The 12,733-nt window shown below is 32.1% G+C and overlaps 1 protein-coding gene across 1 annotated transcript; it reads left to right on the top strand.

Annotated features, from left to right (window-relative positions):
* Positions 1-1,827: 1,827 nt before the first annotated feature.
* LOC140062657 (ATP-dependent clpX-like chaperone, mitochondrial) lies at positions 1,828-12,051 on the top strand. Its single transcript, XM_072108962.1, has 11 exons — positions 1,828-1,892; positions 2,700-2,891; positions 3,397-3,642; positions 4,977-5,113; positions 6,012-6,186; positions 7,229-7,417; positions 8,103-8,267; positions 8,421-8,674; positions 8,791-9,090; positions 9,845-9,937; positions 10,297-12,051. The coding sequence occupies exons 2-11, from the start codon at positions 2,819-2,821 to the stop codon at positions 10,459-10,461; spliced, it is 1,797 nt and encodes a 598-aa protein (XP_071965063.1). The 5' UTR covers positions 1,828-1,892; positions 2,700-2,818; the 3' UTR covers positions 10,462-12,051.
* Positions 12,052-12,733: the final 682 nt, after the last annotated feature.

Raw genomic sequence — 12,733 nt, 5'->3', positions numbered from 1 at the left:
TTCCAAAATTGCTATCTTCGTGTTTTATTTTAATGTCGTCATCAATTCACAATAACACATTATCTTCTGATTAATATCACTATCCATATTATTATTGGTGAAGAAACTGAATGCAGGTTGGGTGATAAATTTGTAGAACATTTAAGGTCTATTAAACTATACTCCCGGGTTAACTATAGCACCCATTTTTGTAATAAGAATTCCTTTTCGGATATTACAATTTCTGGTGTAAGGTATGTAATGATTCTGAGACATCTCGTAGATTTGTAGAAAAAAGATTAATTGTTAAGCTTGGCACTCTTGCCCCTACCGGCATAAATGTACAATTTAGATCTTTTAAACATTAATTTTGCCAGAGACATTCATATTAACAATTATTCACGCTTGAAGTGTTTGTCTTTGTTTTAAATGTCTTGCTTTATAAGCAACCATTTCTGCTTTGTACCCCAAAGCTTTTGGAGGCGTGCCTTTTATAACTATGCATTTTGTTTGTTCCGTCTTTGATTGGCTGATTTGTTTTATTATGTAATTTTGTGACTTATTATGTTATCCTTTGTTACAATCTTCACCTGGTGATTGGCTATGCCGAAACGTCGTATTAATAAACTTGTATTGAGGCAGTTTTAACTTATTTGATCTTGATTTTTTTGTTATGTGTTTGATTTATATCCATTATATTATACAGTTGTAAAGAAAGTAAGACTAGGCCTATAATTATGCCCGCTGAAGCTATACTATTTATAATGCGATCGGGAAATTAAAATGGCGTCTACAAAAGAAAAAGTGTACCTTGTCGGTTCGTGTACATACTGTAGCTTGTGTTAAGCTGTGGCTGAATATTTCGGTAATATGAGCATGAAATACAAATTTATAAATCGATTTTTAAAAAAATTTGCAGAAAATAGTCTATAACTTTACAACGATTTATGATGCATTAATCATTTAGGAATGAAAATGTATGTAAAGCTGAAAATTAGATATCAAAATAGTTTTGGCTTAGTGGACGATTAACCCTAACATTCCTATTCTCCTCTGTAGGCCTACAAAAGTTGTTTCTATTTCTTCTACTTCTTCTGTTGTTGAATATACTATTTTAATGCCACATAATAACATCCTTAAATAAAACAGCTGGTTTGAACATGGAGGTGGTATTTAACATTTTAATATTTGTACAATTCATAAAACAATTACAATAATCACCTACAATATTTAATTGTAATGTTAAAATGTCAATTATTCAGATTCGGCTTCCCAGTTTACCTAGGACTAGGTATGTTAGTATAGGCTAGGCATAGGAGTTTAAGCCTTGCTAAGCCTAGGATTTTTTGGTCGTTTGTTGACATAATTAACACTACAGTGTAGGTGTGTTTATAACCACATGTTACTGTTTTAATCAATATGAATAAAATTTAGGCCTTTTGCTAGGCCTAGGCCCTACCTTTTGATTTGATTCAAATGACAGGCATCTATTTAGATGTTATGTAAAACAAATAATGAATGTTTTATATTCGTGTAATTTGGTGAATGATGAAATGTTATATATCAACTCGGCTTTGCCTCGTTGAAGTATAACCTTTCTTCATTCACCTCATATCATGCCATTATTTGTACCATTACACTATCATAAACATTCATTATTTGTATAATACCGTACATTATTCTAGTAAGCCTACAGTGTATTAATTAGGAGGTATCTATATATAAAATTACTGTATATTATTGTCACATGTGACATCATGTATTGTCCTCCTCTAAATATTACATCATAAATACAGTCAAAATAGAGGGCGCTGTGAATGATGTTGTGTTTTTTTTGTGTGTGTATGTTGTGATGATTGTGGTGATCATTTCTAATAAAACGAGAAAACCAGTCAGCCTACGTTTGCTGTTTAGTAAGTTATTAATATTATACAAATGTCGCTGCAGTATTAGACATTTTAGAATAGCTCTAAATTGAGACATTTTAAAAGAATATAAATATGAAAATGTATGATTAGCCTAGACTGGAGGAGTGTTGCCGCTCTACTACTACTAGCCTATGCCTATTTCCTAGGCCTACCCTAGGCTAGCTAGCCTCCTAATCTGAAGCTAAATTCGCTAAAAGTAAAACTACGCCTAGGCTATCCCGCTAGTAGTAGTAGGTACGTTTAGAGGGCTAGAGAGATTCCCGATTCCCAGTTACCAGCTAGTTGAGGGCTAATGTTCTGAGCTGAGCTTGGCCTATAAGTACACTAATTTAGTTTTAGCACTGAATACCTGGGTACACTACATTGTGGGTCAAGAATGACACATTTGGTTGCGATGAAATTAACTCCCAGTATTTTGTATAAGTCGAAATAAAACACAAACATTTATTAGGCCTAGGCCTATATTATTATCAATTAAATATTTATTATTTAATTTTATTAATTTTATTTCAAACATGACTGGTGTGATCAAAAGCATAGCTAGCAGTGCTCCATACAAAATATAGTTGATTTTATAATCACGACACTAGGCCTATAGGCTATATATCAAAATAAAACGTGACCAATTTCAAATATTACTGATTTAATCGTAAACTGCCTGGAGAAATAATTCCTCCACGGTTTAACTTAAGTCACATGTACTGTATGATACTACAATCAATTTTTTTGTTTTTTAAATCATTTTGTAAAGAAGTAAACTATAGTATAATACAAAAATATTCTTTATTTTAGTGTTTTGTGCTGGTATATTGAACAACTTACTGAATCTTCAGTGTAAAGAAACACTTGACGAACTTGTTAATTATTGAAATCAGAAATTTTGTGTCTATTTGTACTCCAAATAGTCCACTATGTCACACACCTGTAACAAGGTCAGACTGACGAGGTCAATTCTTATGCGTGTACGCCATACGCAATCCATTAGTGAGTATTATTCATATCGCTTATTTCAGAAATAAAGTTGAATACAAATTACAATAATAATAATGTTTACGGTAATAGTATTAACTTGTATTGAACTAAGGCAAATGGCAAGATCTACATTCTTGCATTTTATTATAGCTACTGATTTTACATAATGTTTAATTATTATTTTATCAGATTATTTTATTTTCAAGTATTTTTTTGCAATTGGACTGCGGACAATCTTCTATAATACATGCCTACAAACTTGTGTTTTTTGTTATTTCTAACTAAAACATTCATATGTTCAATGATCACTAAATCAATAATTCAACTAAAAGCACTTCAAATGCAAACAACAAAATTTGAGTAAAATACGATTGTCTTGACATTTCAGTTGCTGTGCTAGGCAAGTAGAGTTGAGGCAATATAGTGAACCAAGCGTATTTACATTGGACAAAGAAAGAACAGTCACTGAAAGTTTCAAAGTACTGTAGATGATAGCCCTATTGTTCTTATATTTCAGGTTCAAATTGTGTTCTATCAAATCATCTAATAAAATCTAAAACCAACAGTAGATCTTTAGTTACATCAGCAAGATATTTATGTAGTAAAGATGATGGAACCAAAGGAGAGAATGCCACAACGACCAGTGGTGGCGGCAGCAAGCGGGTTCGTGGAAGTGGCAGCAGTAACAACGATGGTGGCAAGTCTGGTCAACTGTGCTGTCCAAAATGTGGTGATCCCTGCACTCATGTGGAGACTTTTGTTTGTAAGTTCCACAACTTTTAATTCTTCGTCTTATTATATACTGTATATTATTTCTATTAATTTAAATCTCTGTTCAATTTGTGTAATCAGATTTTGCCTTTATTCGTGAAAAGGGCAGTTTGATGGTTTGTATTGTATATGTATATGATTGTAATCAAATTAAATATCAAAATCCATACGTCATCCAAACAAAACCAGTAACATTGAGTGGCACCAAGTTTACTGAGACCTGGATAGGGCATAAATCATTGCAGAAATACACAGCATATATTTGTTTTCATAATTTTGAGGTCACTGTGTTAACTCTAGGCTGTTGTATTGCTTATGTAAATATTATGTAATATTACTCTGAACAATCCTTGGAACCTTCTTGTTGTAAACATTGTCATATCATATCATACTAATACTAATATACAAATACTAAACTCATAGCTTGACCTAGACACACATATATTATGAAGGATACTACTAGGTCATTCACTTCTATTGTGTTTACATTATTGAAGTAACGTTTGTGGCCTATTTCCAAAAAGGAAGGAAAAGTAAAGGATGTGATTACTCCCAGAAGAGTTTTCTTGGAACTTGCACATAACCACAAACATAACTTACCACAGTAGTAGTATAGTGTTTAGTTTTCGCCATGAATGAAAATCTTTATATTGTTGTATTGTATTTTAAATAGAACTTAACAGTTGTATAGCCATCTTTTTAATAATAAGTGAGACTAGCCTTGGTGCTTATTTTACAGTGTTAACTGTATGCTTTAGTGGATTTACTAACCTTTTTTTAGTTACATAGTTTATCACTAGCCTAATCAAAGTACTTTGATCAATACTAGGAAGCAGGAAGTTAACATCCAGAATAAGGTCAATAGTATTCCATGATAGTGGCCTTATACCATGCACGGTAGCATTACAATACTGACTTTTATTTTACAACTATTTGTATGTTAGTAATTGAAAATAATAGTCCCTTTTTGCTTTAGAGTAAATTAAATCATATATAATACTGGTATAAACTCACCTTGGCACTTAGCCAGTTTTAACATTTTCAGTTACCAATTATGAAAATAAATTAACAAGTAAATTGCTAGTTTTTTGGGCCCTGGTTCAAAGTAAATAGGCTGTCTATTTGCGTTGTCAATTGTCTGGTTTTCATAATTTTTGTGGTAAGATTAACATACTTGACTACTGCTACATTTCTCTTGGTTTATAGGTTTCACAGACCTTGTATCTGAGTTTAGACTATAGCTAATATGGTTTAATATAGTTTAGTTTTTTAGTGTGAATTTTCCTACTGAAACAATGCTTCACTAGTTTGTGTTTTATTTCGCAGCATCTACACGGTTTGTAAAGTGTGAAAAGTGTCATCACTTCTTTGTTGTATTGTCAGAGACTGATACAAAGAAGACATTAAAAGAAAACGCTACTCAAGTAAAACCAGAAAGGTCTCCACCGCCACCACCTAAAAAGGTACGTAATAACTTTGTTTACATATTGGCCTCCCTGGGAAGGTTGAACTCTCAATGAACATTCTTATATCCATAATTTTTAACAAAAATCAAGTCACATTTCAAATATCTAATATGCCTTTTATTTCTAATCAATGGGACAATCAATTTACAGTATCAAAGTTGAGATTATACTTCTGTTATATATATGCAAAATATGGAAACAGCAGTAATATACCATGTATGCCATACAAATCTTGTTAATCTTGTTAATCTTCTGATATGAGAACGCTTGTTCAAGAAATTTTTCTCATCCATAATTTATTAAGAATAACTAAACTAACTAAATTGAGAATAACTAAACTAACTACATTGAGAAAACTAACTAAATTGAAATTAACTAAACTAACTAAATTGAGAATAACTAAACTAACTAAATTGAGAATAACTAAACTAACTAAATTGAGAATAACTAAACTAACTAAATTGAGAATAACTAAACTAACTAAATTGAGAATAACTAAACTAACTACATTGTGAATACAGTAACTAAACTAACTAAATTGAGAATAACTACACTAACTACATTGTGAATAACTAAACTAACTAAATTGAGAATAACTAAACTAACTAAATTGAGAATAACTACACTAACTACATTGTGAATAACTAAACTAACTAAATTGAGAATAACTAAACTAACTAAATTGAGAATACAGTAACTAAACTAACTAAATTGAGAATAACTAAACTAACTAAATTGAGAATAACTAAACTAACTACATTGTGAATAACTAAACTAACTAAATTGAGAATAACTAAACTAACTACATTGAGAATAACTAAACTAACTACATTGTGAATAACTAAACTAACTACATTGAGAATAACTAAACTATTCATGCCGTTTTATTCTATAGATATACTCATTTCTTGATCAACATGTCATTGGACAAGAGCATGCCAAAAAAGTGTTATCTGTGGCAGTGTACAATCATTATAAACGAATCCATAATAACATCCCTGTAGCGCCCTCAAAGCCAGCACAGGAACAGGTTGAAAACAAGGCTCCTTCTACTGCATATTCACCAAGAGGTAAATTTTTAGACTTTTTTTCATAAAAATCACAGTGTGTTACAATCTGGATGTTTGTTATGGTAGTACAGTTAATATGAGCACACTTGCTTGCTTACTTGAACACAAATATTGTCAAGTTGTTTTTGGGTGCAAGAAATAATATTAAAGGCATACAAATATTTATGAATATGTTAGTCCACCACAACGTTTCCATTTTTGTCTGGAAAAACAGACTTGTGATACACGTATACAAATCGATTTGCAGACCACAAACATCAGATAAGAATGACGTAGGTTATCATATATATATATATGAGGCGGGCGGTATGTAAATATAATTTCAAGATGAGTACTATTTAAGTACGATTGAGACTGAAATAACAACTGTTGGTTATAAATATATTGTGACAGGCCTAGAGTGTTGCCGATTGTTTTTGTTAGTTAGGCCTACATATCAAGTCTATGCCTAGGCCACCAATAAATAGGAACATACCACCGGCACATAGCTACCACACAGGGTCTTGGTGGGTGAGAATAAATAAATGAAATTATCTCTGCATAATGATCCATTCAATGTTTGATTTGCGGAGAATCTAGCCCATCATATCAAGACGAGTTTTCATGTTCTTGGGAAAAATCCCATCAAATGTTTGGCAGACATATAAAATCATTTTTAGCCTTCAGAAATTTTCATCATTATTTCGCTTTGCGAAGAAACATGTTGGAGTTCGAGTACCCAAAAGCATAAATACATCGTCTAAACATAACAATGCGCAATGCATTATTTTCGAGTGAGTAACCACTGGATAATCCACTGGATAATCGTATGCACCAAGAATTCTTGGTGTCTAATTATGCGACTTGTACGTGTTGCCCCAGACAGAGTATCCCAGCTCAAGTAGTATACGTATGAAACTTGTTTAGCTTTATAGGGCATTCTGATACAGTATGTTTTCTTAATGTTGAGTACCGAATAAAACAAAACAGACTCAAACCTATGATCTTCTCTGAGTATTCAACATATTTCACAAGGTAATTAACTTCTTTTTTTGGTGGGTAGAATTACTTCAGATAGCAGGAATCACAAACCATGGTAATGCTCTTGGAGCGTCATCATCAGTAGGCCAACAAGCTAACCAGTCAGGTGAAGATGATAAGAAAACAAGAGGAAGTAATGTACTAGATGACAAAAGTCATGACTTAAAATTAGAAAAGAGTAACATACTGATGCTCGGACCAACTGGTTGTGGTAGGTTCATCTTTTTTTTCTAAAATGCTTAGGAAAGCTGTACCTTAGTTCTAGTTTTGTTTTAACAAACAGTACAAGCATATCTTTGTCATGTACTTTGATTGTGTTTATTCAATACTGACATTATTTCTTTGAATCTACTAAATTTGGGTTCAATAAAACTATTAATCACAATAAGAGCCTCTCCTATTAAGGAGTCACCCAACATAACAAGGTGTCTTTTTAATTTCATAATTTTTTATTCACCAAAGGCAAAACGGCATAAACAAATAGCTTTCGCTAGTCAATTGTTTACACCTGATTAACAAATATAATACTGTTGAGTGCAAACGATTTTGATAATATAAATATACAATAATGTAAGAAAAACACAATAATGATAAAAAGAAAGAGGTGGGCCAGCATTAATCAGTATCTTGATAATAGTAGTTCAGTTATATTTTTTACGAAATTAATTTTTGATGTATTATTTTTTATGTCGAGTGATAAATTATTCCAAAATTTTGTGCCAGTAAACGAAATTCTAAAGTGACCAGCCATAGATAGAAGTGTTCCCTGAATAAGGTGTTGGTCAATGTGTTTTCATATTATAATTCCCCTTGTATGTTCTTCGCAAGAAAGTGGTCCCTTGATAGGAGTGTCCCAGAGGACAGCTGTACAGTATATCATTTATTTTATATTTCAGGTAAAACTCTTCTGGCCCAGACAATAGCACAGTGTCTTGATGTTCCATTTGCTATTTGTGACTGTACAACTCTAACTCAGGCTGGATATGTTGGTGAAGACATTGAATCTGTTATTGGCAAGCTTCTGATAGATGCCAACTTTAATGTTGAAAAGGCCCAGCAAGGTAATTTACTAAGTATAATAATATCCATGAGTGTTACCGTAACATAATTCAATGCACAGGTGCCACCTTAGTGAATTTGTGGTAACAACCAACATGGTAGTATTGTTGGAATTTTTATTCATTCTGTATTTTGTGAATGTTTGCGTTCCATAGGAATCATATTTTTAGATGAAGTTGACAAGATCGGTAGTGTACCAGGCATCCACCAGTTACGAGATGTCGGAGGCGAGGGTGTTCAACAAGGGCTGCTAAAGATGCTGGAAGGCACCATCGTCAACGTGCCTGAGCGAAGTTCACGTAAATTAAGAGGGGAGAGTGTACCAGTAGACACAACTAATATTCTGTTTGTGGCTTCTGGTGCTTTTAACGGTCTGGATAGGCTAGTCAGCAGAAGGAAGAGTGAGAAGGTAAATAGTTTATATATAATGCAACCAAATTTAGTATAAGGTTTGCAACAATTATATTGTAAGTTATATGTTTAAAAGCAAAATAGAGACAAGATGTTCATCTTTCTCTTCAACAGTACCTGGGATTTGGAGCACCAGTAAGCGGTGGTCAAGGTAGACGGGCTGCTACAAACGCTGACCTTACTCACTTTGGTGAGGGCGAAAGCACGAGAGAAGATGATGCCGAGAAAGATGCTATACTGAAGTTAGTGGAAGCACGTGATCTTATCGAGTTTGGCATGATTCCCGAATTTGTAGGAAGGTTCCCTATCAACGTGAGCTTAACATCACTTAATGAAGATATGCTTGTACGCATTTTGACGGAGCCTCGTAACGCAATTGTACCACAGTTTAAATATCTTTTTGAAATGGATAATGTAAGTCTGTAAACTGTAATTTGTTTTATAGATGGGGTTGCCAATGAAAAATAAATAACTTTTTTAAACAATTGGTGACTGATTGAATGAAGGTTATCAAAGTGACAATAGGTTTGTAAGCATGTTTAATATTGCTTTCTATTCTTTTAGTGGCAATTGTAATTAATTAAATTGTCACTTTTAAACATTAGGGAGTTTTCGCAATCTTACGAATACGATAACGAAAACGGATACGTCACGCACACGTATTCGTTTTTGGTAAGCCAGTAAAAATCTGTTTCGCATGGCAATGAAATATTGAGGCCGCCGTCCAAAATATGACTGCGGTAAATTTGAGCGAAGCGCATGTACGTGTTGCTTGGTGCTTGGCTGCCTAGGCCTAACGTAACATCAAAGCGAGTGAGGACTTTAAAATTGACCTGGCATTTTAGTAAATTACTTTAGTAAATTACTTTTAATAAAAGTATAATTATATTATAATCATGAATCATTCCTGATTCAAATGCAAAATGTGCAAAATAGATCAAAAACTATACTCGTTTTGTAGTCACGAATATGACTAGTGATATTCGTCAACACGAATACGCTTTACGAATATGAAATGGGGATCAGCTCAAAAGTTTCACAAATGTGTGACGTATCCGTTTTCGTTATCGTATTTGTAAGGTTGTGAAAACTCCCTATTATCTGGCAAGGTTGTGAAATCGATACATTTAAGTCTGTAATATATTTTACCATGTTTGTTTGTTTTTAGAGTACACTTGAAATTATACCAGAAGCAATGAAAGCTATAGCTCAGCAAGCCCTTGATCGAAAGACAGGAGCAAGAGGACTTAGGTCAATCATTGTAAGTTAGAATGTAGTCCAAACCCCTTGACCTGCAATAACGCAAAATTCAATTCTTGTTTTCATAGTAGGAAACCATGGACCATTTAAATTTTTAGAAAATTCTGTTTTGAAATATTTTTCCAATTTTTTTTTTACGGTCACAATGCATGTGAACCATTTAGAGAATCGCAAATTTCAGTAAAAGGGTAATTATTTATTCAGGCAGGAATGTGTTAATAATTATATCTGTTTCTTCAGATTCAGTTAATTTTCATTTTATATTTTAATAATTATAAACTAAGTTTTGTATGTGGCAGATTGTGTTTATGTAAGAAATAAAAATTCATTCTATCAATGTATCATCCTTTTATTTCATAGGAGAAAATTCTACTAAATGCAATGTATGAAGTGCCCGGTTCAAACATCAACAAAGTGACAGTGGACGCTGATGTAGTTGAAGGCCGCAAAGATCCTATATATACAAGAGAAGAAAGTTCCACTACAGAGGATGACAACAGCAATGTAGAAGCACAAAGGAACTAAATTACTTTTTTAATGTGTAAAGCTTGTATTTTTGTGTACAGTTTCTTTGGACTGTGTAGACAGAATTTACACTGTTGTTGTAATATACATTTTATCAATGAACAAAATATAAATTGCGTGACAACAAAGATATAGTTCAAAATAAAAAAAAATGAATCACCCAAAAAATATTGAAAATATATTTTTTTTTCAGACATACATTATAGGTATCATTTATATAATTATTATCTGCAAAACGTGCGTAGGGAGCTTTAGATTTTTCGTTGTGACTTGCTATTCATTGACACAGTTTTGGTGGTTTCCAGGCCCAGGCATCAACCGATAACACATCAATGCCCAAGTCATCGGTCATCACACAAATCGAAGGCTCCCTATTGTGGTGCAGTCAGCATTTTCTAGGATAAAGCATTAATTAATTATTTTGATATTATAAGGCATTTTGGTATGCTGCATTTATTTCACAACCTTAAGCACCATATGCTGTATTTACACGTTTCTGTTAAGCGTACTCATTCTATTGAAAAAAAAGTGCCAAAAATAAACTTGTTTTTTAATTAGTGTCAGAGTAAAAATATTTTAAAACAGAAGCATTATTGATAGTTGTAAACTTTATTTCTGGAATAAATAAAAAATCATAAACTCAATTTTAATTTAAACATTATAAGTTGCCAAAGGTGGAAACCTTGTGTTATAAGAGCAATGGTACTTATTTCATTTACATATGAAATACAGAATACAGTATTTTGGCCAAAAATGTTATTCAGTCCAAAGCTAATATAGATGCTGTTAGTGTTTATTTTGCTCTATGTTTTACTATAGATACTGTGCTAGAAGCATATTATATAAATGGTGGTTTTTTTTTCAAATAATTGTTTGTATAAATTGTGAATAAGAATAACCAAGAGTAGTATGTGATTATGAAAGAAGGTATATATTACTATTACTTTGTTTTGGTATGCAACAAATGTACAGGTTGAAGACCCCTTCCAACAGTTTGGCCTTTAGTTATTTTAATTTAGAACCACATACAGTAGAACACTATTAAGGAGACAATTTTTAGTAACCAAAAACCTCTTTTTTTTTATAGGGATCTCCCCTGAATAGGTGTGGGTTACTAACAATATATTTCCTCTAATTGATTTTACATGAAAGTGGCCTTTTCATAGATAGGTGTCTCTGAATAGGGATGTACCATAAATAGGGGTTTCCCTACTGTATGTTATGTTTATGCGGATCACAGAACAAAAATTTTGTTTTATATGGTTGTCATTTGAGTCACTGAAAACCAGGTTTTTTAAAGTGTATTGAATTCTTTTGTTACAGCAGTTTGTTATTATCATTATTATTGATATGTGTTCATTTGAGATATCTGTTTTATTTATTCTAGGCCTACACAATTATTCACTATGATTCAGAACATTTATGTCAATTTGTGCTTCCATGAAGAGTTTAAGAAAGTACTAGATATTGATCTAGGCATCATTTAATTATCAAGTTTAAGACTTATAAATTATTTAAATGTTTAATTATTTACATTATTGTTTTGTCTCCATGGTAAAGTATTTTATTAAATATATTTAATAAAATTTATTTGTTTGTCTTTGGTCATTTGTACAACAAAACATTAGCACTGTATACACCTATTTAAATCACAGCTTACAATGACTCACGAAGATCACACAAAATTGTGTAATCCAATTCAGAGTCTATTGTTAACAAATACAAAATGATAACTAGATTTAATTCGTCACTATGACGAATTATAGGTTATATGCATTGATTTAAATAAAGATAATTGATTGATTTAAGATATTTTTATTGATTGATTTTCTCAGAATCTTTAGTTATTTATAATATATAATAGGATCTTGCTAACGCAAATACAATAGCCGGTATCACAATCCGATCAAAGATCCTTCTGCGTATATAATGTTATAATGAACCACATTTGTGTTTTTAAATAAATTTCATTATAAATCATCTGTATAATCTATACACTAAGAAATACAATTGAATAAACAATACGGGTAATAAAAAAAATCTTATTTCGTTTCGTTTCCCAAGGTGAGACTCGAACTCGGTACCTTGAATGCTATAGACACGAGCAAAGACCACCGAGCCATACACAACTGACTAAAAATTATGGAAATATTCCTCCGTGTATTTACTATGCAGTAACCACTTTGGTGCAGATAGATTATTACATACCGCAATGATAATGTTTTACTATGATGACATCTTTAAAGCTTTTTAAAAATGATGCACTGTCAAA

The sequence above is a fragment of the Antedon mediterranea genome, chromosome 11, assembly GCF_964355755.1.
Source record: "Antedon mediterranea chromosome 11, ecAntMedi1.1, whole genome shotgun sequence".
NCBI classification, from domain to species: Eukaryota; Metazoa; Echinodermata; class Crinoidea; order Comatulida; family Antedonidae; genus Antedon; species Antedon mediterranea.
Note: the sequence above shows the minus strand (reverse complement) of the source record. Positions and strands in the feature narration are given on the sequence as shown.